Raw genomic sequence first — 27,905 nt, forward strand, 5'->3', positions numbered from 1 at the left:
AAAAAGGGAATCTCAATTTTATAATTCAATTGGAAACCTAAATCAGAGAGGCTGACATGAACTTTCCATTTCCTAGGAAGTCAAAAAATTCACTTAGCACCACAAGATTTGGTAGTTTAATGAAATTTCTCAAAATACACTGATTAAAAATATATATACCATGTTCTCGAGTTCCAATATTGAGAATATTCCGCAATGTGTTATAATATACAGTGATGGCAGGCTACACAATCTAATTTATGGAACATCCAGATGTTTGTAATTGAAAATTTGCCATCCTCATATATAAATCTGTACATTCTTACAGAGACAGTGGATAGATTTCTGGTGCACATAATTCAACCATAAACTGTCTATTTTACCTCCTCCGTAAACACCCTCCATCTTATAATAAATTCTGTGTTTATCTTCCTTTCCAGTTTTGCCTTTACTCCCTAAGGGAACATCTAATTTATCTCAACACCTCCCTACGGCATTGGAGATACTCCCAAGTAGACTCATTACAAGGCCAGAAATGAAAAAGCAACTGTGGTGTTATCTGTTCTGTACAGAAATGTAACAAATTGGGTTTTTTGTTGTTTGCTTTTTTAAAATAAGTTTCCAGCTCCCTTTTTCCCGATAAAAGTTGTGATAGGCCACCACTTACAACCACACTTCAACCTAACACATTCTTTTGTTCTTTTCTCAAGGTTAACAAACATCTTGTCAACAAAGCCTGGGACATAAAGAGGGTAACAGCTCAGTTATACAATCCCATGTAGCCCGAAGGTCCCTTCATCTGTGCATTCTCCTTCTATCAGCCCCACTTTGCTATGGAAATCCAGTCAAGATTAAAAAACATCAGTGAGATAAAGATTTGAGAAAGTAACGCAACCAGTCATAACATAGATTCCGTGGTGCAATAATGCCTAAAGGTCCTATAGAGTGCAAGTCACATAATATTAAAGAAAGCCTTATCATACTGGAAATGCTACTAATAATTTTAATTATTTATCACCAGGCATCAGGCCAGGACTTAATCCTGAACGGATTTCCATGGTTATTGCTCTTCAGGCACCTTGATACATGGCATATCTGTCTTATAAAACTGTTTGTTTGTGACTTTGAGACCTATTAATTAGACTTGGGCGCCGGCCAACTCTTCGTGTTTGTCTTAGTGGGGCAAAAAATCTTCGTATTCCATGAATATTCGCCTACGTTCTTCGTGTTCATTTCCCCCTCCGTTTTTTGTAGAAGGGGTTAATACGGGGTTAACGCAGTACGCACTATGCAGCAGCTTTTGAACTGGGATTTTAAAAGTCTGTACGAGTGACTCTATTGGTCGCCGGTAGGGCCCTCCTCTGCCATCAATCAATGAAGTGCACCTGCACTTCATTGGTTGATGGCAGACAAGACCCCTGCTTGCCACCAATAGAGTCACTCGCACAGACTTTTAAAATCCTGGTGCCAAAACTCGGCCGGGGAGAGATAAAGGTCCATACGAACTTTTAATTCTTGGAGCTGGGAGAACACCCTTTGTGTTTGTTTTCATGTTCGTCCGAATAGGAATGCACAAGTCTACTATTATCACTATTTAGGTAAGGAATTTAGAAGGCAAATATTCTATATGTATAGAAACAGATTCTGGCCAGCTAACATTCCGAGCTCCTAGAATTTGGAGGCTTTAGAGGTATGTATACGGTAACCCATCACAACACATGCTTTAATATATTTGCTTTCAAGACATTAATAATACCAAACAGCTTCAGAAGAAGGTCTAAGAATGAAGAAGGAGCACTGGAGAAGTTAAAATATACTGTATATTAATAAGGCTAGAACAATATTACCAAAGAAAACGTTTTGACAGAATATTTCAAAAACATTTAATTTAATGAGGCTATAATCTCAAAGTTAAAGGGTCCACGTTAAATGTGAAACTAAAAACTATCATATTAACATATCATTTAATAAGAGTAACAAATTTTACTGTTGTTTTTGAGTTTTAAAACAACGTGGCACTATAATCAAGCAAGCATAAAATGTCAATTATCATAATGTATTCAATAAGTTTAATGTAGAGATGTTAAAATGTAGTACTCAAATAATAAATGTAAGGAAATATATTATATGCACATGTTGACATTTATCCCCAAAAAACAGAAATGGAGAGTGCAGAGCCAACGTCTGTGCAGGGGACATGGGGAACTATATAGGAATAGAGGGCTGGAATAATTCAGCCCAGTGGGAAGCCAAGACAGGTGGCCCATTATTTAAGATACAACTCAAGGTGTCCAGTCTAACATATACTCCCCAAAAAGGGTCTGCATAGAATAGGGGTACCATAATAGGAGCAGAGAAATGATCTAGATATTGTGCAAATGCTATATAAAATCATTGTTACTACATTGTTAGACACTCTAGTGTTGAACTACAAGCAAATGTGGTGGTAGTGACCATAAATGTTCAAACTAGAGCAGTCAATAGGGCAATAGCCCTACTGGTCATTGAGGTATTGTCTCTCTGACCTGATTTTAAATGCGTTGGTCAACACTCATGGGAACTAAAAACGGGGAAAAAAGTGCTTGTGAACACCGAGAGATTTCAAGGCCAAAATCAGCTCAATCAACTTGAGTCCTGTTAGGCAGGGAAGCTCACAAGTAATTACACATTTTGTATTAAAATATATCTCCCAGGATGTCCTGTTTAACATGCTCTAAAGCATTACTAGAATGTTTTCTTATGTTAGTTGAAGAACAAGGACTGTTGGTACCTGTGTTATGGTTTTTTTTGCCCACTACTGCTATGTTTTATGAGCATATTACCTTCCTATTAACTATGTGCTATGGACAGCTGAGCTTTGCAAGTCTGTATACAGCTAGGACTTGATTTTGAATGATTGCCTAATCATTTTTTGACACCTAACGAGGGCAATTAGGCTCACTACAGTTTTATTGTTGAGTATTAAACAGTATCTTTCGCCGTGAAAAACATGACATGCATTAAAAATTACGGGTAAGGAAATTTTATATTTTTTAGAACTTTACCAGGCGTAATGTGAAATGCATAAGACCTCATTCCTGTTCATTAATTAAAAAAAAAAATTACGAGTAGGAAAAAATAGATGAAAGGTTATGGAAAAAAAACTATTGAACAAAGTAACACAACAAAGTGCGTTTGAAGCTGTCATTTGTCACTTTGATTTATGTTTTTAAAAGAAGTATAATCATGAATATTCTGATTATTTCTCTCTATTTGTTTTGTTCTCGGAATATCTCACAATATCAGTAAAGTCAAATTAAACATCTGTTTGTGAAATAAGCCAGTCTAGTGGTGACAGCTGTTTCAGAATGGAAAATGCAGTACAGCTGTCAGACTTGAAAATTAACAATGGCTTCCATTTGCTAATGGCAACAAGGAAATAATAGTCTTTTCTCCTTTCTTTTCCTTTTACCACAAGTATGCATAAACACAAACTATTAATTCTACGGACCAGTTTCAAGCAAATCTAACAGTTGAAATACGTAGTTTGCAAGAAAAGTAAAATAAACTGAAACTTATCACGTATAACGTCTGCTAAACATCTGGATAATATGCATGCTATCCCTCTATGACGGTTTTAACATCAGCATATGACAAATGTCAGTTTTTTTATTTGCTTAACACAAACGGTCATTAATCCAGTACCATTAGGAGGGGATCCTGAGTCTTTAATATGTCTTGCCTCTCCTCTGCCCATTATACTTTTACATTGGTTGAGTAGGAGTCCTGGAGCCCAACCAGGGGTATAAAAATCATTGTGGGCCACAGTGGCATACTTAGGGGGGGGGCATTCTGCCCTCGGTGCCACTCATTAAGGGGTGTGCCACACTGGGGTACAGAGGTCCCAAGTCTCTGTGAAATTCACTCCCTCAATGTCTCCCACCTTGTCAGCCTACCCCTTACTCCATTTCCACAACTCCACTTCTTCTTCACTTGACTCTACTTCTTCTTTCTTCTGCCTTATTTTTTTCGTCTGCTTCTCCCTAGTATTGGTACCAGGACTCCCGGAGTACTTCCACAAAAGAAGAAACCACAGGGGGCATCATGTGGATAGCCCCTCCCCTGTTCTTATAATTGGAGGAGAGGGTGCGCCCTTTTGAGGAAGCCCTCCGTGAGAGTCTGAGAGAGCATAAGTAAAAGTTACGGTGCAGGTGGGGGCAAAATATAGAATCTGCTTCAAATGCCAGATACTCTAGGTGTGCCCCTGTGTCTGCTCCTTTAAAGCTGCAAGATGTGGGTATTACCAGCAGCTAGCAGCATATAGAGTGTAGAGATCATTTGTTCGGATTACCTCTCACAATCTCCCCACGCACACTGTGTTTGACTGATCCAGCGTCCAGGAAATTACATCACATCCACTTCCTGCACACAGCATGGAGGAAGAGAGACACAAAACTCCTGAGGGTAAGTGTTGTGGGCAGAGGCTCAATCAGGCTATTTGGAGGCAAAGATGGTTGAGACAAACTGTTTGGGGTCCCTGACAAGCTAGCACCGATAAGCTGTTTGGGGGCAATGTTTGCACTCACAAGCTGTTTGAGGGCAAAATGAGGACTGTGGGACATGTTGCATGGTGAAGTTGGGGGGCTCTGGGGCAATTGTTCCACAGGGGGCATGTGGTTTCTAGTTATGCCCCTGGCCCCAACCCCTGCTATTTTGTATCTACAATATATTTCCTCTTTTGTAGGTTCCTGTAGGGCAGCCTTGATCTATACATTTTTTTTTCCTTTCAGGATCATTAAAACATGTATTTACTAATATAGAGGCTGGATTAAATTACCTGAAATATATTTATATACTGGTAATTTAATATTCTCCCATAGACTGAAATGGGTAAAAATAATAAGTTCCAAATTGTTCCCATCACTAATATTATGCAAGTGAAGCAATTCTGTGGCTACTATGAGGATTCATTTACTTACTTAAGGATCACACAGCCACTTCCAGCAGGAGGCGCTGTCCAGAAAACTTGAATTCGTGTTCTGCGTCTTGGTGTGCTCTCTGTTACAGCTACGGGACAGTTACTCATAAACTGAGTATCTTCTTCGTCTATTATCTATAAATAAAAATACATAGGCAATTAATCATAGGAAGTAGATCAGTGACGGCAAACTACCAAATTGAAATTGTATTATGAGGGGTAAAGGTAAAGTGTATTTCAAAACTATCTTGGTTTTGTGTTAAACGCCATAAACTTATTTCACATAGGCAATGCACTTCTAAATTTATACACAATCCCATTTGATTTCATATAAACCCTAGTGAACCCTAGTGAATTGTGCTAACAATTTACTATTTTCATTTATGCGTATATCTCTTCAAAATAGAAAAAGCAGGTTACTTTATACTAATTATTTTTTATGCAACATACTTGATAAGTAAAGATCCATGTCATGGGGGTTAGTAATACAATTATTAAAATATTTATAATTCAGTAAAAATGTAACTTAAGGAGGACTATATTTAGTGACTGCTGTGGAATTTGCTATTACAGTAATGTAGCTGTATGTTTCATTGATTTTATTTATTTTTCTTGTCATATATTACAATGTTATATTTATTTTCCCTTTACACGTTCTATTGTCCTCATCTAGAAGAAAAAATCTTGATTTATGCTGTCAGGCAGGTCATCGGAAAATACTTTATTTTTCCAGTCACTCTTGTAAATCTTTATCTTAATAACAGTTCTCCTGGACATCTATCTGTTTACAAGATATATACAGACCACAACAAGAATATAAAAGTACAGTATACACATTACCATGAATCGTCTGCCTTAAATGTATAGATTATTCTGTAGTCCCCAATGTTTTTTTTTTTTTACCATTTTATCTTTCCAGGCTGGATCTTTAGTTAATCAGGGTCCGATTTCCAATCCTCAGTGTTTGGCTGGAGCCTTATTTATTTTATGCATTTACAGAATAAACTTTAATGCTTAGTGGGGCCCTCGGAGGACCTCTGCTTTATAATTGAATGCAAGCTCTTCAGGGCGGAGTTCTTGTCAACTGGAAGTCTCCATTGGCCACTATAGTGATGTTAAAACCACATTATGTTGGACCAAGATTGCTCTGTTTAAATAATCCACAATGGTTCTGTTGATTTTGCAATGACTGGTATGGGCATGGAGTTGGAAACCATTTCCACCTCCAGGGTTAGGCACGTAAGCCAAGATCTTAACACACAAATGTGAAATAAATTGGAAAGGTACCTTAACTTATAAACATTAGTGAGTGGATCAGGTGGTCTAAGAACCACTTGACACTAGAATCCACAATGATAAATTTAGGACAATTTGATGTGACATCTGTTCTGTTGTACAGAGTTAGATAAAGGTGATGAAGGGTGTATACAGAAGAAAACGTTCTGCTTGAACTCTCCAAACTCAGAAAAATCTATGGGACTCAATGGCATACACCCAAATATTTTTCAAAGAGCTCCAGAGTGTCCTGGCAAGATCTTTGACAGACTTATTTAACCAGTCACTATTCTCAGGAGTAGTCCCAGAAGACTGGGAGTTGGCAACTTTAGTACCACTTGTGCACGTAAAAGGTAAAAGAAAACACTCAGCCAAGTACAGACCAGTAAGTCTTACGTTAGCAGTTAGCAAATTAGTGGAAATGATGCTAAAGTATAGGATGGCTAAATATCTGGAAGTAAATTGTTTGCATGATCAGAAACAGCAAGTGTTTACTACAATGAGAGCTTAAAATAATAGACCAGGGAGCAGTTGCTCTAGAATTCAGTAAGGTATTTCACAATGTCCCCCATAGAAAACTTATAAATAATTCTCAGTCATTGGGTTTGGATGTCAAAATAGTTGAATAGATTTTGAAATGCTTGAGTGGCAGCAGGTAGAAGGTTGTAGTTAATGGTGTATATTCAGAGGAAGGACTTGTTACTAGTGGGGTACCTCAATGACAAGTATTATGATGCATATGTATTAATATTACACAGGGTCTTACTGCTAAGGTATGTCTTTTTGCAGACATAAAAATCCCAAGGCAGAATATAGCATTGGGGACATTGTTCAGTCGGCTACAACAGAGAAGAAGGACTTAAGAGTTATTATTTCTGATGACTTAAAGGTAAGCAGACAATGCAATAAAGCATTGGGAAACGCAAGCAGGGTGCTGGGTTGTATAGCGAGAGGCATTAGTAGCAGGACGAGGGAGGTGATTTTGCCACTTTACAGATCTCTGGTCAGACCTCACCTAGAGTATTGGGTAGAGTTCTGGAGACCCCATCAGAGGGTTATTGGCACATTGGAGAGCTTTCAGAAAAGGGCTAAAAATGGTAAGTGATTTGCACGTAATATGTCTAGTTTAGGAGAAAGAAGAGAAAGAGGAGATGTAAAAGAAACAGTTAAAGGGATTTAACAAAGCACTGGGGGAAGCTTGTTTGATAGGAGGAGAAATGTTAAAACAAGAGGTCATAATTTAAAACTAGAGGTTTAGAGGTTTATATGTAGTGTATGGATGTTCTATTTATTGAGAGGGCAGTAGCTAAATGGATAGGTCTCCCAGCAGATGTGGTGGAGGCTAGTACAATGGTGAACTTAAACATGCATGGGAAAGACATAAAGCTATCCTCACTATTGGACCAGATCAGGGACTTATATGGGTTTGAGCCCCTTGCATCAGGAAAAATGGGCACACTGGATGGTCCGAATGGTTGTTATCTGCCATCACATTCTATGTTTTTATAAGAAAGTGTTAATTTCCATCCTTTTAGTCCACCATGCTTCTGGTGAAGACATATACGTCAAATGATTGGTGATTTCCCTGCAGGAGAGTATGATGATTGTTAAGAAATCTCCTTTGGCATTAGAGAGATCAATAGTTCCACTCACATTTCGTCTAATTTGCCGGTCCATTACATCCACAGAAAGCAGGATTACATTATGAAATTCTGCGTCTTTTTTGCTCTAAATGATATGGTAATATATGAGTACCATTACAGGCATTGGTGCTGCTTAGTGCAAACAGCAGCTTGATCATGATGTCCTTTACCGTGATTGTATAAAAAATATCAAATGATAAAGTGAATGAGTTCTCATAAATATGTAGAGCTGCACCGCAATCACATAGGCTATTAGAGGCAGCCATTCCCTCATGCTAGGGTTGTATGCAGGGAGCTGTCTTTTAAATCAGATCTTTTTCTTTCCATTCTTTTTTTTTAAATTGTTCATTATATTTTGTATTACTTTCTGGCTTGTGTTCATATCCCAAGGAGGAGTCATTATGGTGCGCATTAAAACCGCAGTAAGCGAAGGGAGGGCAGCTTGTAGAAGGATTACTTTGCCTTAGGGTTTCATAAATCTTTAGTTATGGTTCTGAGAGGTGAAAGTATATAGTGCTGGATTTAGCTCAGAATCTCTTCCAAAATGTGACATTCCAGCATCCTTTCATGATTTATGAACCCACTAACATTTTATTAAGCTACCAAAGCTGAGAATATCAATCATAAACTTCAAGTCTACTCTGGTCTTCGGTACAATGGAGGGTTTTCTCATTTAACAACCAAATTCTGGGATAGGAAGCAAGACATTGTCTGTTAATTGCTGTACACGGCTGATAATAGTTTAACTAACCAGTATAATGTCCAAGCTGTGACTGTTTCAGAAGGTGTTCCCATTTCCAGGAAATTATTCATGCACAATATCCAAACTGGGTATTGCACATGGAAAAAATAAGGGCACATGGGGGCTTTTGTGGACCGAACATTGATGGCGTCATGCTGCCATCCATAACATTGGGGTATTGTGACATTCTGTCCTCTTCAGCGCCCCATCAATGGGACATTCGTAAATTAATAAGTAGGCCTTTAATGCTCATTCCTCTGGTACACAAAAGGTTTGAAAATAATTCCAAACTCTGATAATTTATTTTGTAAGATGTATCAATGTATATAAACAATTACAACTCATCATTTATATCCATGTGGTCCAGATATTTGAAGCTTTAGAGTATCTTTTTTTCAGTGAACATGCTATTACATGCAAAAAAAAGTGCAACGAGGAACTCGGAAGACCTGGAAACGTTGCTGCCCTTCTCCTCTGGAATACTTTCCTTCCTTGACAAATCGGTTTGATAAGAACCATAACGAGAGTAAATTCACCTAAATGTTGCATCTACACAAAAACATGGTGCTATACCTCAAGTAACGGGGCAGATCTAGACGTCTCAGCTGTACTAAGCACGCGTAAGAAATACTTATGTGAATATTACAAGGGAAAGACATAGATGCAAGTTAGCTTTAATGAACTTGGACTAGTTTGACCAGTTGAACTGTAGTTCACATTTTCACCAGCTTTTACTTTATGTCTGTTCCACTAGCTAACTAGCTGTCATCTCTTCTCTCTTATTTTCTCCAAGATGTCTTTGTATTCTAATTTACATGAGACATTGGCATACTAATCTATTTTAAAAATGCTTTTTTTGTCACTCCCCACCAACTTCCTAGTAAATCAGTTTCTGGATATCGAAGTAATATAAGTTTCACACGATCAAAAGTCTAAGGTTAATAAAACATAGAAATATGGCAACATTTTCTGGAAAGGAAATGTTTCCCTCAGTTTGTTAGCCAGGACATATTAACAAATATTTTTTTTTAATCCTGCAAGTTTTGGACTTGTTATCACACTGTGTCATGATCCTACCCAGGCTGCGGAGCTGCATACCTGTCTTGTTTCAGTTTCCTTCTTTTACTTCGATCCATTCCTGGATTTCCTGTTGCTCTGTTCTGATCTTCCATTCCTTGCTTCTGCTTCAGCTCTTTGCTTTAGCTCTGTTTCCTTTATAAGGTGTGCCCCACCCGTGTGTTCTGTTTGTCTCAGTCTGCAGTCTAAAGCTATGTCTCAGTGCTATGTGTTTGGATTACATGTTTGGTTTGTTTCGTACCTCTGTCAGCAGGGATTAGCGTTAGGACCCACTGTCATTGGAGTACTTTGGCGTAGTGGTGGGCTAAGCATACTATGGCCATATGATGTGACGGAATCTCCAATTGTTATCTCATAGTTCTAGGCTAGTTCCTGTATTCATGTTTGTCTGTCTCTTATGTTTCTTGCCTGGTCTCCCTATCCTTTGCTTGTTATGTTTCAGCCATATTCTCTGCTTAGCTTCCACACTCCCAGCCTGCAGCATCCCGCACATGAGTCTTGTGCTATGTCTCATGCCTGTTCCAGGGTGCCTGCAGGATTTACCTTCATTCTGGTTTATATCTGCTGCTAAATTAGGGCGCTGGTATCTGGCTGCACAACCCTAGATGCTCAACACCTGGGTGAGTGCCGATTGTCCCGCACCAGCTTACGAAAAAATTACTGCAGTTTTTCTGAAGTAATACTGCTGTTTTTTGGACATGAAAAAACTGCAATACTGCACTTTTACTGCACATTTACTGCACTTTTACTGCATTTGTACTTCACTGTACTGCAGTTGTACCGCAGTTATTTTTGTACGGAAGTACAAATGCAATAAAGCTGCAGTACATTGAAGTACAACTGTAGGTTTGCAATATAAAAAAAAAAGTGCAGTAAATGTGCAGTACAACTGCAGTACAGTGAAGTACAAATGCAGTACAACTGCAGTAAATGTGCAGTAATACTGCACTAAAAGTGCAGTATTGCAGTTTTTTCATGTCCAAAAAACAGCAGTATTACTTCAGAAAAACTGCAGTAATTTTTTGTAAGGAGGCCCTGTCCTGAGACTCCGCTACTGCATACTGAACTCCTGAACTCCATCTTTGGGCGCGCTGGGTCATTACAGTCGTCCGTATGGACCCAGTTCCCTGACACACTGCCAAATTGGCAATAAATATAAGTTAAAAAAAAGATGCAAAATATTATTTCAAAAACAACACGCATTATCTCTCGAAGAGACTTTTGGATTTATTTTTGATATGCTGACGATAATCCATTGGACTCAAATAATTAAAATGTGTTTATAATATATGTTAATCTTTGGTATGATGGGATAAAGCAATCACTAGTACTGCATAAAAATCCCAATCTTATCAGTATTTATATCGACATTAAGGTGAACTCTAGATCTGAATAGTAGTAATAATAATAATAATAATATGTTAGAGGGTGAAACTAACTGGCAGCAGAATAGTTTGGCAACTGATTATTTGGGTTGGAAGAGGCCAGCAAGTTTGGCTATATATATGGAATGTATAGGGTTAACCTAAATAATCTAAGCCTTTTCTTTTTTTATTCACTAAAATAATCACAGAGGCCTATGCTCAGATGTGGACCTTAATGGAGGAGGAAAATGACGCCAACTAATGTCTAATGTTTAAGATAACCTTTAGGACAAGTTGACCTCTCTGAGAGTCTAGGTCAATATCAGATGGGAGGACGGTGGGCACAGTAAATAGTCGATTTTCAGAGCCGATGGGAGCCCAACGCACCTACCCCTAGCTTGTTTAAGGTGCTTCAATAAACCCTAAATAGCAAATCCACTTGACATGAGTTGAGTCTCTGGTTAAAATATTGTCAAGTTTAGGACAGATACGCTTGGGTTCAACACAGTCACAATGTAAGTTATTTTTTAATTATAATTTCCTATTTTTCATTTCCTTATAATATCTTCGACGTTATAATTGCGGAGTTTTCTTCTCATGCGTTATTGGCAAATTTAAACATCCCTTTTATAGACTCTATTAACCCCTCTCTTGTTTTTTATTGAACATCTCACTTGTACAATTATACATTTTTACAAGAAAAAGTCCTTTTTATATATGTTTTTTCTAGCATTCTCTTGCAAAATTTTAATACCATTTCCACAGTGTTCCCCAATGATGTATCTTGGCTGGGCAGTGTCCTAGACCTAATCCAGGGCAGCAACCTAGCCAGCCCCATGACTTACTTTCACAGCCATCCCCACGACTTACCTCCACAGCCATCCCCACGACTTACCTCCACAGCCATCCCCACGACTTACCTCCACAGCCATCCCCACGACTTACCTCCACAGCCATCCCCACGACTTACCTCCACAGCCATCCCCACGACTTACCTCCACAGCCATCGTTCTCTATGTTTAAGGGTCGTTATATGATGTCATATCCCTTACAATGCATTTTTACAGATATATGTTGCTATTATTATAGAGCATGTGTTGGGCCAGTTAAAAGGGAAATCTCTGATCTTGCTGACATGCTGGTGAGTCAGACCCATTTGTTCCTGGTTAAAGGGCAGAGGGGCTTTTGTTTCCCTGGAATTGCTGTCCTAGGTGTAGTCGATTTAAGTCGGAATACACCACTGGAGTTCACACATGCATAAATAAGAAATAAGAATCCCAGACCTTTGGCCTGTGTTATTTAATAATGTGTAAATCAATCTGCCAGTTGTTTATATGAATATTTTCTCCCAAGTATTCAAAACAAATTGAAGGGGCACTTGAACTTTCAGACATTTATAAATGTACCTAAAAAGAGCCAAGTGGACTATGCACAGTGTTCTAGAAATGGAGTAAGTCCAGGTCAATTATGATTGCTCAATAAATTAGATTACACTTAATCAAGTCAAGGAGAATTTCCATAAGCTTATGTTGCCCTTAAATATGGCCAATAGTAAGCCATTAATAGCCAATAATTAAATTACGTACCCTGGGGCCAGGGATAAAAGGCAGGTTTTGATGCAGAGAAAGGTAAAGGTTGAGCCGTAAAGTGCTTATAGCTCACATATCCAAAAAAAAACCATGAAGGGTAAGTGAAGATCATTGTTCTCCTTCTCTGCTATGTTATGTTATGCATAATCACCTTTGCTTTATGATATTTTTTATTGTTTGTGAAATAAAAGCCTTTATATGAGGTTCGTTCTGGTGTCATGAAAAGCTGGAGGTCTTCCTGCTATTGCGGGTCTGAGCTAATTCCAAACATAAAGGGCAATAAAGATTTTCTAAAAGCTACATAATACCATATGGAGTCAGGAAAGTCATCTCTATGGTTCTTTAATGTTGCTTTATTTTTACGGTGACAAAAAGGGTAACAAATCCTACAGCATGACCTTAAGCTCTCCATGGTGCAAGAAAGAGGAAATAAAATATTAATGTCCCCTTAACCCTGAAGTAACCGACAAGCAATTCTTCCATACTTGGAAATTCTGATTTGGCCAAAGATGAAGGGTCAAATTTTTCCATTATACAGATGACCAGTAGAGGTTCAAAATTTTCTCTAAAATTGCCAAATTAATTCAAAAGAAAAACACCAGTTTTGCGATGCAAAACTCAGGCCATAGTTATTGTATTTTATTGTGTGTATTCTAAGCCTCTACTAAAATATTTCATCAACCAAAAAGTTTCAAGTTTATAGGTCGCTCCTTTTTCTTTCTACTCTGTGACAGTACACAAAGTCCTGAATGTTATTTTCTGAACTGCATGTAACACGCTTAATCTTAATGAGTTATAAGGTAAATGCACACCTGATAAAGGCACATAAACAATGTTTTACTTTGAAGCTTGTGAATGGTAGAGTGCAGCTTTTAGCAAGAAACATACACTTAGCAGTTACTTTGTTAGGCATACCTAGTTGACAAAAAGACAATCAAGGACTGCACATCTCCCTTAACCCTATGGGGGAACACATTGGGTAATGGACCGGACTGGGAATGAAAATCGGCCCTGGTACTTTAAGGCCAGCAACTGGTATATGATGTGCATGTGACCATCTGCTGGGTATTACACTATTGTAATATTGCACTGTGGCTACACACTAAACAAATTTGCCAAATGGCCAGTAAAGACGTGATTGGGACCCAGGAGCGATATCCCCAATGCTGCTTGTGTATGAGCATTTAGCACAACCAACGGTGCCATCTGCCAGGTGGCAGCCACCGGTACAGTGTATCTGAATGAAACACAGTATGCTTCATTAAATCAATAACATCAGCGAGGCCAAATGTATTACCCCTGTAGTGTAGTTAAAATAGTGAAGCCAGTAACATGTGAATAAATAAGCATATTATGTCACTGCTACATTCAGTCTTATATGTACTCTTTAATTTCCACAGATGTGAGGATATATATATTAAACAACATTTTCAATCAGCCTGGTTCACTCTTGAAGAGATCCAACTGGTTTCTGCATACATCTACCGCGTAAACTGATTGTGTGGGTGTACGTGCTTGAATATGGTTTACAATGTATAAACTCAGACGACTTATATTCAGTATGGGAATACCGCACAAATGCGGCCAATTGCTTAGTGACATAAAGAGCACTTTATTGCTCAATAACACGTAAGTCTGCTGATTGCAGATTGTGAGAATATTGTCGTTCCCGCTGTTGTTCTGCTGGGCATGTATTATCTTGTACTTGTGAGACCTCTAGCTGTGTATAGGTTATAGGGGGCAGACGTGACATCTGTCAGGAGGACTTTCCCTGGGAATGTGCTATTCTAGGAGCAGCAGATGTGAATCCATTTACATCACAGGCTGAAGCGTGACACTAACTCGTGATTTAATGTTCTATCGCACCGACAACTTAAGGAGTTGATGCCAGGTCTCTACTTAGTTAAAAATATATATTTGATCCTTATCTGTGTATTAAATTCTGCATGCATAAAAGGTCACCTTATCATAAGAATGGGTATTTTTAGCTTTATAGCACCATTTTATAGGAGAGTATCTTCCGAGCACTTCCTCATCAGTGCCCATCACTTAAATTCTAGCTACCTTTGAATGGTTTCTTTGCAATGTTACCCAATCGGAAACAAGCTTCATTCTTTCTCTTTTTTGATTTATCTGACACTTCTTATTCTTATTACCAAATTTATTTAAAACATACCCTGACTGGCCATCTGGCACCCAGAAAACGCCCGTTGAAAGCGGCTCCCGCAGTGAGCGGCCGCCGTCTGGAAACGCGTGGCCGCAAGCTGTGATCGTACATTTTCCGACGTGACCACAAGTACTTCACTTGGCGGACACTGTCCTTAAAGTGCCAGGACAGCTTAGTTACCCCTAGTCCATTCTTGATGTTTATTTTTGTTTACATACATATAAAATTCTTTGTATTTGTATAAAATATACTCTTTTATATGAAATCTGGCTTTACTGAGGAATAAATGGTCCTTCAAATACTCCCAAATACTGGGTAAGCATCATGGGTATTAAGGTTTACAGAAGGTGGAGTTGTTGCCTGGTGAGAAACTTGTCTCGTACTTTAAAATATACTGTTTTTGCCTGGAAACAAACCAGAAATTTCAGTTCCTGTATCTTAAAACCACACTGTAATTATATTGTGAGTACACTCTGTTCCAGTAGTTTTTATTATATATTTTACTTGGATATTCAAAGGATAGATTTATTTAAGAGTAAGCCAGAGATATGAATTATGTTGGATGCCTGAGTGCTTTGGTTCCTGGAGAGGTCATCAAAGATATACATGGGTAACTCATTTATATCCAAATTGTTTGCCGGGAAACTGCTTTTCCTCCTCTGTGAACCATTATTAAATGTTGTGGAAATTATACTGTAATTTTCATGTGTGATCTGTTTAACAGGGAATTACATTACAATATATAAAATAGACAAGGGTCCGGACCACAGTTTCTTGTTCCTTAGACAGCCAAGGTCTTCACTTTATTATAGTCACTCACCAAACCTATTAAAACCCCTTTGTCTTTGGAATGAGAAGGTAGATCATCATGGCTCTTGCTGATTAGTATCTTTCCAAATGCCAAGTTACCCCAGGTAAGTTGGCTCTGAGTTGTATTTATGAAAACAACTTTTTGCTACATACGTCCCAACAATCATAATGTATGGGGCAAACCTTGGCTCGAGTTTCAGTGAACTGGTGAGATTAAATGTTTCACGTCACCACACTCATCCATAGTGAATTACTGATTCATATCTATTATTAGATGAAATGGTCTATCATAAATCAGTGAAGTTTTTAATCTTTTCATCCCTGTCCCTATCTCTTTTCTAAAGCATCAATATTCTGCACAAAAACAATGGTACGTTAAATAAAGTTCCAGTTTTGCACACTAGGAGATCATGTTCCCCAACATTTCTGGTGTCCAAATCGGGACACTTGTGTTGTAGGTTTGTTGCCAGAGAGGGGGCATAGTCGGACCTGGAAAGGATGTGGTCAGATCTGGGAGGTCGCGTGTGGTCTCCCTAACCAGTCCATGATCCACTGTCCACACAAGCACGACAATGGGGCAGTTACATGGGACAGAAGGACAGTGCCCAAAATGTGTCTGGCGAAAATTTGGACACTTGGAAGGTATGGAACATTCAGTAATGCAGAACATACAGAAATATATCATAGCTTGACTGTAAACCTAGGATTTGGGGACTGCTGGGTTTTGGGGAACTCATGAACATAAAGAATTCATTATGTAAAAAATAGCAATGTTTTCTGTATTTAAGTACCGGTACATGGACCATACATCTGGTTTCTGTGGTGCAGCATTGATGGGGTTTGCCCGTCATCATAGGAGTAAGAAGAACTGCCTGAGCAGAGTTGGATGTCCAGGAACCATAAGACAGCTTTTCTATATTGAATGCACATAGAGAACTGGAATGTATGCTAACTTTCTATTTTTCTACAAACCTATTCTCATGAAATTTCCCTTGGTAATTTCTGCAGTAAAGTTAAAAGCTGCAGGAAATAGATAATAGTCCACAGGCACAGTGACAGTCCAAACTAGCAGTAATTGTTCAGTTCTGGAGGGCATCGGCAGAAAGCAGGGTAAGAGGAATTTCAAATTAAGACAGGCTATCAGGGGCAAGGAAAAATTCATTTTCATACCTGAATGGGCCGTACTGATCCACAAACTGGAATGAAGAGGATTTATATAGCAGAATAATTCTGGATGTAGTTTTTCGACATTAGAAAACTAACGGAGACTCCTGCCAAGGCTTTGATTATTGCAAAATGCAGAATTATATGTTTTGTGTCAATGCTTGTTTAAAGATTAATTTTATCCCTAAAATGTCCCACATATTTAGGACAAATATTTACAAGATATTTTGTAAGTATTTAAACTAAGAAGAGGTTAGTAAGGTGGTATGAGGTCAGCACTGTCCCACGGTAAAAGATTTTGAGGACAAAGTGACATGTCAACAACACACATGTGATGTCACATTGTATGGCCAAACTACTCATTAATATGTGGAATATCTCTTTTTTTTATCAATTAAAAAGCGTTTTGGGTCCGTTTTGGCCGTTCCAGTTTTGGAATAACTGATATGGAACACCTGCTGAGAAATAATCCCCAGTGGGACCCCCCCCTGATGTCAGCCGGAGCCCAGAAGATCCCAGGTATGTATATTAATCTTATTAATGGTAGTATATGCAAACACAATCTACTTTACCTTTTACCTCAGAAAACCCTTCAATTTGGTTAGGAAGTCCTCTTCAGTGAAGTGTTTGCACTATTTGATACTACTACAATAGAAATTATCAAGCTGTTATGAGAACAGCTTGACACTGCCGACCTTTCATAGTCAAGTATAACTGGGGATGATATGTTGATGTGAGCAGCATCAAAGAGACCCACAACATCTAGTTCTTTTCAGGCTTTACATGAATGTAAACTAATATTTTGTCACACATTAACTGTAGGTTTATCCAATGACATATCCCGGCCTAGGTCGACCAGGCCCAAAGAGGGGCGATCAAAAAAATGTTATCTCCTCAACAGACCTGTTTACACTATGGAGTCACCCTCCATAGACTTTATTAAAAGGCGCCTTTAAGATACGTCATGCCGGGATATAACATCATAACCTGGTGCTCCGTTTCTTAAAGGCCCACATTGGCTTTTAATGTACGGGAGGTCTGACCACAGAGGTGGAGGAGACTGGGGGACCCAAAAGGTAAATATACCCCTGGGTTAATCCCATGCTTTTCCAGTGACCCTGGTTTTCTCCATGTTTTCATAGCGCTTGTTATTTCAACTCCAAAGAGACCTGGTACAATTCAGCTGGATACTGACAAAACTGTTGCTTGGTTTTGTTCAAGTTTGTGGCTTTAGTAAATAACCACGTGTTTTCAAATATGTTTCTTAAAAGCCAGAGACTAAGACATTTCAGACAAATAATATTCACCCTTTTTCGTCTTAATGTTTTCGCTGGTGGGTGAGACAGCTGCATTTTAGTTGGGATTCTGAAAAAAATAGACACAGCAAAATGATTCAGTTCCTCCACCTTGGCGACATCCCATCTGGAGTCTGCGTAAAGTCATTAAGAAGAATCTTGACCTTTTGTCAGACGCACAAATACATTAACTGTAACAGACAAGGACTCTTGAAAAAAAACACAAACTCATGAACACTCATACGGACTCACAATTATTCCCAACAGACTGGCAATTTCTTCCTTCTGGCTCGTTACTCTTAGTCATCATAATGCTACATGCTGTTGTGTGGATTCTCTTTGGTTTTTCATTTTACGTTTATAATGAATTGCAATCAAGTTTAAGTTCAAGTATGTTAATATTATGTCACAATCAACAGCAATACTTCCTTCAAATTGTGCAAACAGACCACTGCAACATAGAGTAACACTATCGTTAAAAATCAATGTATATTGCTAATGATGGGTAGCTTTATGAAAAGAGGCAGTTGTATCGATGTTTTAATAAATAATGGGAAAAAAGTTTTGTAGACAGACATTCAATAGGTCGCTTTATGAATTTAGAGAGAGGATACTTGGGAATTCTAGGATTGACGTCGAAAAAATAAGTTCTCTGCCGATGAAGCGAGATAAGACAGTATCGGAAGTAAAGCATGCATTGGATTTCAGCATTCTAAAAATATATGTATTAGGAAAGCTTAATTGACATTATTCTATTAAATGTTATAATCGTTATAATATGAATGATAAATGTACTAAGTTTTCATCTGATGGGAAACGATGAACAGGTTTTGTTTGTGAATAAATATCTTGATTTCAGTTGTGAATTAAATGGGAAAGGTGGAAGCAAGAAGACAAGACTTAATTCACTTTATTTAGTATGATTTTTACTTGTCATGGGGGGCTGGTACCCCAAAGAAAACCCCAAATGCCAAACTGACGCTTAAAATATTATTTGATTCATATTGAATTTGGTCTCCCTTATATTCCTACGTTTGTTTGAACCAACGTTCGTGGTATGGTGATATTTCCTATATAAATTAAATATTTGTAAGGGGGGTTTGAGCCCTGCGTGGCACATCCATTTGGAACCCAGAGGATTAAAAGCTTTTTCCATCATGGGGATTCTTTATCCCCAATTTGTGAGATTGCTCTTTAAACAAAGCCTGGATAAGCTGTCTTCTCTCTAAAGGCACACATACTCGTTCCGCACCTGGCAATAATAAAGTGTTAATTTGCTATGCAGACACAGCTTACAAAATTCTGCACATAATTGTTTTGTAAACATAAGCAAACTGAAGATTTCTTGGAAAGCTCAGTGAGTCACAATTTGGACCTAAAAATGTTAAATGAAAAATAACTGATATCATATATCATAAAGGCTCGCAGTTTGGGAAAACATTGCTGGTCTGTCATAGATTGTAAGCTCACAAGAACAGGACCCTTTCCTCCTTCTGTACCAGTATGTCTTCAGATATTAATCGCTTTAATAGTATTCTTAGTTTTCAGCTAACCCCAAGTTGTAACACTGATAGAAAATCTACTCCATACATAATTATAATATAAAAACCACTACAAAGCAATAACATGGAATTGGCATTTAATCAAGCATACATTATAAGTGTATAGTATCCCGTCTGACCTCTCTGTGTTCAGTGCGTATAGAAAATAAAATAAACTAATCCTTAATAAAATGTCAGTCCAAGGAAATTCGTGATGGATCGCCATTCCTATGGAATGATGAAGAGTCATATAACCTTTTAAGACCTCGGTGGCCCCTTCTTCTGATGTAACATTTCGTGCTAATGAAAAGTTATAAACCACCAACAAAGTATTGCTTATTGATGTCTCAATAAAATGTTTATCAAAAGTACGTGGAATCCCCCTCTAAATGAGCCACAAGCTTTTTTTTTTACGTGATGCTGCTCACATGGGATATGTATTGTACCAAAGGCCATTTAACATATTTTATTCTGTAGTCATAAGACTTGCCCTTTTAATATTTGGGCTTAGCTCACCCCGTCTTATTTTTACAACTGCGTCTGTATTTTCTCAGGAAGCAGAGTGACTTCCTCCGCTCTGTTTTCCCGGTTTCTGGACACATCATTGGCTTTTGTTCAAGACACAGAGCCATACCTTGACTGGTGCACATCTTGGCAATTTCCCCAGCCCGATGATGTCACCTTTCAAGCCAGACCTTTTTTTTGTTAGTAGTACATGGTTTTTCAATGTAATTGAGTCATTTTTCCTAGATTAATATCAATTAAACCTTGCCTGTGAAATGTTAGTATTTGGTCAACACCTATTCAATATTATTGTCCAAAGTGCACCTTGTGATTACTGGTGCTATATTCCAAAAGCCTAAGCTCTTCGAAAGAATAAAACGTTCATAATTAATGGGTAGAGAATTAATGAAACACCCAATTATAAGTTTAATGTAAAACATATTTAAAAAGTAAAATAAAGAAAAGGTTACACAGTCTAGAGATTAAAGTAGATTTGTAAAACAAGACACACATTTTCTCTCCAAAAAGCTTTTATCGGAGTAAGTACAGTAATTACTGTCAGATGTCTCTGTGACCTATCTTTGTTCTATAATCAGTGTTTCTATAGCCATTCATGGTGTCGTTGGCCTACGGCATGATGCTCAGGGCTATGGCGAGACGGTATTCAGACCTAGGAACACCAAATGTGTTTCTTTTTTGTTATCTGTACATACTGTAGATAAAGGATAATACTTCTACATTTCTACCAGCAGAGGAAAAACATAGTAAAACATGAAATGTCTTATATTTTTAAGGAAAATAGTTAAATATCTCACCTGGAAGGACCCGCTATGATCATCCTCCCTTTCTCCATCTTTTCCCTCTTTAAGGGCGATGAGTGTGAAGCCTCTGAAATATGCTGGACTGGCGGCTGAAAGCGTCACTGCAAAACACAAAAACAAGAGTCTGAGACTTTTCAAACACATAGGGGCCATGATTCTGGGCAAAGTTCAAAAAAGTGGTCTTATCACCATAGCAACCAACTTCTACTGATTGGACTGCTCTGTTGGTTTCTATGGTCATAAGGCCACCATTTAAACCTTTCACAACAATCACTTTTTATATATATAACCTCCACTGTGATGTTGAGCAACGTCATTTTCAACGACGGACTAGGGATGACTTGATGGCCCATGTATTTTAAGGCCAGCGGCAGCCAAATGACGTAAGTTGGGCCACAGACAGTGCCCATCACTTAACCATGGCAGATCGGGTCAGTATGTCGATTATCGGCCAACCAGGCATTTGCCCGGTGTGCCAGATGGCCTGATCCTTTTTATAAAATGTAAATATATATTTTGTTTTTATATAAATCCATTTAGAGTATAATAGAGTTGATAAATATATAGATATTATGGCAACCAGGTAGATGCTTTACCTACCTATAATAGATATGAGTAATAATGAGTTATAACATTGGGGTGTACCATGCACATGCATGCATTACTTGCTGCTTCACTTAGAACATTAAATCTAATTGAACTCAAACTTCAAAGTAAATAAGTTTAGAAATCTGGATATAAAATGCCTTTAGCAGCAACATAGAACGTTCAGAGTTTGCTATTTTTTTTTTTTTAATTTGCAATAAGGATTGATTCATAAATCACTTTCTGTATTTTAAAACAAAAGTGATTTTACCAGGACTGGCCATTTGACAAATGCCCAGTGAACAGGTGCCCATAGGCATCTCCCCCTAGTTTGCCCCTTATGCACCCGACCCTAGGTGTAACTATTCCACCCATGGCTCCTTTTTGACTACGTTCTCGTATAAATGTGGAAGAATTGTCTCTATTTGAATACCATTTAGGAGCATAAGTGCGATGGGAACCATTATGTATTCCGTGGCCCCTTTAAACCATTGCATTCCAAACTGAAAAATGTGGCTTCCTCCTTCAGCGTTCAAAAGTTTAAGATACATTCTTTAGTACGTGGTGGTGGGGTGTTAATATCTGTACTGAACATCTATTTTGAAACTTTTTTAATGCTTATTATTTTATGCTATTGTAATGTGTCTTTTGGAGTAATGTAGTCCTCTAGAATATAAGCTTACAAGCCGGGTCATCTTTACATAATGTACCGGTTCATCTTAGTCTGTAAGTTCTAGTTTTGTCAGACCCTTCGAACGTACGGACTGTAAGAAGCGCTGCGAAAATTGTTGGCACTATATAAATAAAAGATACTAATAATAATAATAATAATAATAATATCCTGTCCGATTTAACCTCATAATTGTATGACTCTATTAAAGTAAAACCAATGCAGTTATATGTATTTTTCTATGTAAAAAAAGCCTCCAACAACATTATTAAATTAGCAATAGCATCTGGAATTTGAGAATTTTAGTGACAAGCGACTGCTCAACAATTTTTCCTGTTTCTTGCAGAATTTGGAATGTTTTGCGTGACCTTTTCTTAAGAAGAGTAGGACGCCTTTAGTTTACAAGTCATTAGTTTAACAATATTTCACTGTAAAGAACACAAGAGAATATAAAATGTTGTTTTTTTTTTAAAAACCCTTCAACTTCCACAGCAGGGAAGAAAGAAAAGTAGTTTGAGTTCTGCTGTCAAATGCCAAAAGGCAAAAACGTTCAAGGGTCAGGATATGTGACAGTATTTCTCATCACAGCTTAAACAACCCTTAATGGGAGATAAACCCGAATGGCTGCCTCGCCATTCCAGTCTAAGCTAAAGACTGTTAAATGTTATGTGTACACACATATTATTATCAGATGCTTTGGGCTGTTCAACTTCCAGATGGCAGGGGAAGCATATCTTTCCATGAAAAGAGATTTCTTCCAGCCAAAAAAAATGTGCTAGGCAGCCCCTGAGCTGACGAACAAACATATTATCTTCAGATCTGACAGTGAAAAAAACATTATGCCTTATTACATCAGAGTATACAATAATTTCATAACCTCGACACATCGTACAGATAGAAATCTAGAATTCTAAACACTAAATATTGTGATCTAGACCTCCCACTGGCAAAACAAATACATTGCCAAGCACCATACATCATGATGCAAGCACAAAAAAAGGCACAGATACGGGAAAAAATTTACATTTTAATGTTATGTTTAAAGGAAAGCAGGACCTATAAATATAGGTAATTGTATAAGAACGACGGGTTTATTTGTTCCACTCAGACGTTCACTCGTTCGCACTTTTTCCAGCTCCGTGTAGTGTGTCCTTCTACATATCCATCTCATTTCACATTAATTGTGAATTACTTATCTAAAGCATGAGTGACTTCTATCTGTCATGTTCTCTGCTTTCTGCCCTGTTTACTCACAACACATTTATAAAAATAAATCACACCAGAGCTCCATTGTCTGCTCTTTGATGTCTGGATAAAGTAGCTTATACTGTGAGACAATGATCTGAAAAGTCATTCTTCAAATACTCATTTAACCAAAAACTAGCCGCATGAGTGTCATTTGTGTCTCGGCCCATTGGGACACATAACAAATATATCTCATCCCAGGAGGACGCAGAGAAGATCATTTGAATTGTACTTGGACAGCGTTTTCAGATTCAGAATGCCTTATTCTAAAGGCTTTATTGGGGCAATAATCTTATTCAACATAAAGCAAAAATAACTCTAACCTTGTCATTTTTTCCTAATATTTGATAATACTCACTTAAATCTGAATTTAAAAAAATGCTATTTTTAAAAGAGAACCAATGCAACCCTCCTTATGATGGTTATGTATAGGCCAACATTTCAGATGGCCAGAGAGGGACACCTTTGCTGGTGGTTGGTTGAGTGCACATTGTTTTATGTAACTTTGTGAACTGTTGGTAGTTTTTGCAGCAAAAACATTTAGTAGACTAATAATCATACCTGGGAACTTCTGGGCTGCGGCTACCTGGAGCCTTCCCTTGCGGGATGCGGCTAGGACTGCCGACTGACGTCAGCGGGCGGTCCCGTCAAGTCGGTGTGAGGTCCTGCTGATGTTAATGAGAGTTCCCACTGACGTTGGGGGTGTTCCCGCTGACGGCAGCAGGAAAGACCTCCATTTAAAGAAAAAATGGGCCGGGGAGTGGGGCGTGTCAAGACCCCGCTCTCACGACCCAGAGGGTTCAGGTCTTGAACCGGAGAAGCAGTGCTCATCCGGCAATCTCCGGGTCAAACCCAGGTATGCTAATACCTGGGTTTGACCTGGAGATTGCCGGATGAGCACTGCTAGACAAAGCTAGAGCTGCTAGACAAAGGGACATCAGGGAAGGAAAGAGGTTGATGGATTTGGTTCGTAAAGAGAGACACTTGGGTTAGCTGCTGTTAATATATCATATGAACGTATGTTAGTTTGGAAGATCACCAGATTTTCTGTTCAAAAAGTTTTTCTTATGTAACATTTTTATATAACCCCTTCCCCAATTACACACTTGAAACCGTTATAGAGAATCCTCATGCTGTGTAGGAAGAAAACTATTAAGAATATGGATGACGAATCCCAGGAGCCAAATGGCTAAGACTCCTAACGTTTTTCTGTTGATGCTTAACTCTTTGCGTTCTGTTGTATTGATCTTCTGCCATCTGCCATTGTTTGCAGATCCATCTCTTCCTGCTAAAGAAATTCAACTGTCTCCTGCAAAACTTCTGCATTTCTCCAGAAAGACTCAGTAGAACATTTTAAAATGTTTAATGTAGCTTGAGTGCTCAAACCTTTCCCAGAAATATTTTTTTAATCACGTAAAAATTTCCTTTTTTCTGGGAACACTTTATTGTTGTGTGACCCAAATTCAGACACTGATAGGTTATCAGTAAAGATATAGACAAGGATTATTAAATGTTTCTGTTTTTTTATGAGATTAAACTTCCAGAGGAAAGAATAAAATAATGACTCTCCTATGGTTTATTTGCTACAGAACTCAACCACACTAGAGCATGCAATGGGCTACCACCGGTGCAACCCCTTATATTGAAGGACCTGGCCATAGACTCCAGCCCACTCTGTGAATAGAAGCTTAAAGGCTAGGGTCTAGTGCGACAGGGATAAATGACCCTGTTCGCAAAGTGATTGGGAGTGTGGTCCCAAATTGGTGCCGTGGCTATGGCCCCATAGAGCATAAATCCTACTCTTTCTAGTTAGAAAAACTCTTTCATAAACTGATGTAATGGTAAAAAAGCGATTTTTTTTCTAACAATTCTCCCAATTTACGTGATATATAGATTTTGCAAAGTCCTCTCATGAAACACAGCTAAATTATTGTAAAATGGCCTTTCTCGTTAAAGAAAATAACTACACTGATTCCGATGTAAAAACAAAAAGGAACAAACTATGACAAGATACCAGCGTTTTTACATGCGATAGATACATCGTAAATGTAGTACAACACAAAATGTTGTGTATTCTTATTTAATATATATCGTTCCATATAATCCTTGCTAGAAGTGGTGCGATGATTTTCTAGCATGGGATTCACAGGGGTCGCTGATTCCCGATAGCTCTAAATCCGTCTCAGCTGGAGTGTATTTGGAGAAGCTCACTGGGCATTGTGTCTGTATGTTATTTTTTGACAGTTATAAGTACTTTTTGAGGTTGTAAATTATCTATATCAATTTCAACACTTGGAATTTAGAACTTTAAGAACACTGGATGCCATGATTCTACACTTTAACCAAGAATACACACAACTTGTATGAGGGGGACATAGTTGGCTTGAGATTAACACAATGTTTCAGGTTGAATTTGGCAAGAAAGTTGCTATTTTCTATAAATAGTATTAAGCTATACTGTAAATGGTTATTCAAACAGCAAGCTGAAATTTATTGGGTTTCTTGTGTGGTCGATCTGTTTATTTTATTCTTTTATTATTTTGTACTTTAACAGCGTTCGACTTTATTGACGCCTTTACAGAATGACCCACAATAGTTGGGTATGTATTGAAAATCAGCGAGTGACAATTGAGCGTGATTAGAGTTTGCGATTCAGGCGTTTTTTGAACTGTAAGCCAAAATTTCCATGAAATTGTGAATCATTCAACAAGCACTTCTGCTTGAAAAGGAGAAAGGCCATACCCTCACTTTGGCAACTAGTAAAAAGTAGGATTAAATTGTTACGAACAAAAGATAACTTGATTGTCGCTTGTTTCTTCCCGTTTTATTTTGGTTCCATTTGTGAGTATGAATCTATTTTTCTTACAAATGTTGAGCTTACTACTTAATTGGCTTTTTCTTTAACAAAAAAGAAGGAAAGCCTTAAAAAAAGAAACTGTACTCAAGGCCGATCACCCCGACCTGGGAACCCATGAGAAACAGGAGAAGAATTGGTTGGCTGTGGTGTGCCCATTTCATGCAGGAATTTATTACATTCACAACATGTTGTGTTGACAACAAGCTCTCATGAACCACTTAATATTAATGGCTACTTATTGGCAATGCCCAAGGTTGGAATTATCACCAGGTGTTTCCATGTGAAACACAAGGGTCTTACCATCCAAGCAAACAAGACATCTACCTAGGGTGCTAAGCTTGTAAGGAACACGAGGAATTCAAAGACATGGCCCCAGGGCTGGCCAAAGTAGGCCTAGGTCATTCCCCATAATGTTATATCACAAAGCCTCACATAATAAGACAACATAGACGCAAAGATTGAAGGTACTTCCATTCACTAGCCCACCACAGATGAGTAAGCTTTGAAGCCGTAGAAACCATAGGATTGGACTTTTTTCTGGGGATATATGAGGTGGGCAGGGCGGGAGAGAATAGAGAGAATGGGAGAGGGGCTATGAATTAGTAAAACTGGCTTGGGGAGCAGTTAGAAAATGATTGGGGGAAATAGAAAAATAACTGTAAATGGAAGGAAAAAAGACGATACATGCCAGGGACCATTCATGTCGATTGCTTAGTTTTTTTATTTTGTTTATTTTGAATATTACTAATGTTATATGAATATAAAAAGCCCAGCTGAAAGGAGACATGGCGATATGTACTTAGGAAGCAAGGAGTGAAGCCTTGCTCGTAACTCACAAGTGTGGAAGTTACCCGTAAGGCAAAATCAGTTATAATGTAAACATTGAATAGAATTCTGTATGCTTCTAACAGCGAAACAAATACATACGATGAATGTTCATTCGTCCTTCTGATTGATTATTCGGTTTTCCAGAGCTGTGGGACATGCCATAGTTAATGAATGAAGAAAGCAAGCAACAAATGAAGATACAATATACCCTGGTAACAAGACCAAGTGCGGTCATGCGCGATAATAAACAAAAAAACAGCCTGGATGCCTTGAACAGTAAATCTGTATATTTATGTAGAATCTAAAAATCTCCTGTACTGCTCATGTGCATTAATATGGTTTTGCAAATCTTCTTGGGTGGTTATTGGAAAGATTCTTTGCATGGTACACGTGAGGTTTCTTTAGTCTACTGTTTTGTCTGCCCAAAGCTGTTCACTACTTCACCTAGAGGGTGGCAGATGAGTGGAACAGTCTTCCAGCAGATATGGTAGAGATTAATACAGTGAGAGTATTTAAATATACATGGGGTAGGCATATAGCTATCCGCAATACAAGGCAAGACTGTGGACTGAAAAGGGCTGAATGGCTTATCCGGTGCTGTGTTTCATAATTAGTTTTTACGCATCAGAACAAAAAGTGTTACATTGTGAATTTTTATTTTTGAATTGCAGTTATTTTGTCGGCCAATCACTGGCAGGAAAGCTCTACCATTGAAATCAACGGGCGTACTTTCTGCGCATGTGCACCTATGTCTCCCTGAGCCAGCATTGAAGCTGACTGGAGATGAGTATA

At 38.2% G+C, this 27,905-nt stretch overlaps 1 protein-coding gene across 1 annotated transcript in view; it reads right to left on the bottom strand.

Moving 5' to 3' along the window:
• The window catches only part of LOC149276954 (spondin-1), a 112,716-nt gene that overhangs the window by 80,245 nt on the left and 4,566 nt on the right, over positions 1-27,905 (bottom strand). Inside the window, exons 2-3 of the mRNA XM_089503228.1 lie at positions 20,923-21,029; positions 4,938-5,071 (exon numbers count right to left, since the gene is read on the bottom strand). Coding sequence (XP_089359354.1) covers positions 4,938-5,071; positions 20,923-21,029 — 241 coding nt within the window. The remainder of the gene's footprint in view (positions 1-4,937; positions 5,072-20,922; positions 21,030-27,905) is intronic.

Source organism: Sceloporus occidentalis, unplaced genomic scaffold (assembly GCF_023333645.1).
Source record: "Sceloporus occidentalis isolate IW3139 unplaced genomic scaffold, rSceOcc1.0.p SCAF_223, whole genome shotgun sequence".
In the NCBI taxonomy this organism is placed as follows: Eukaryota; Metazoa; Chordata; class Lepidosauria; order Squamata; family Phrynosomatidae; genus Sceloporus; species Sceloporus occidentalis.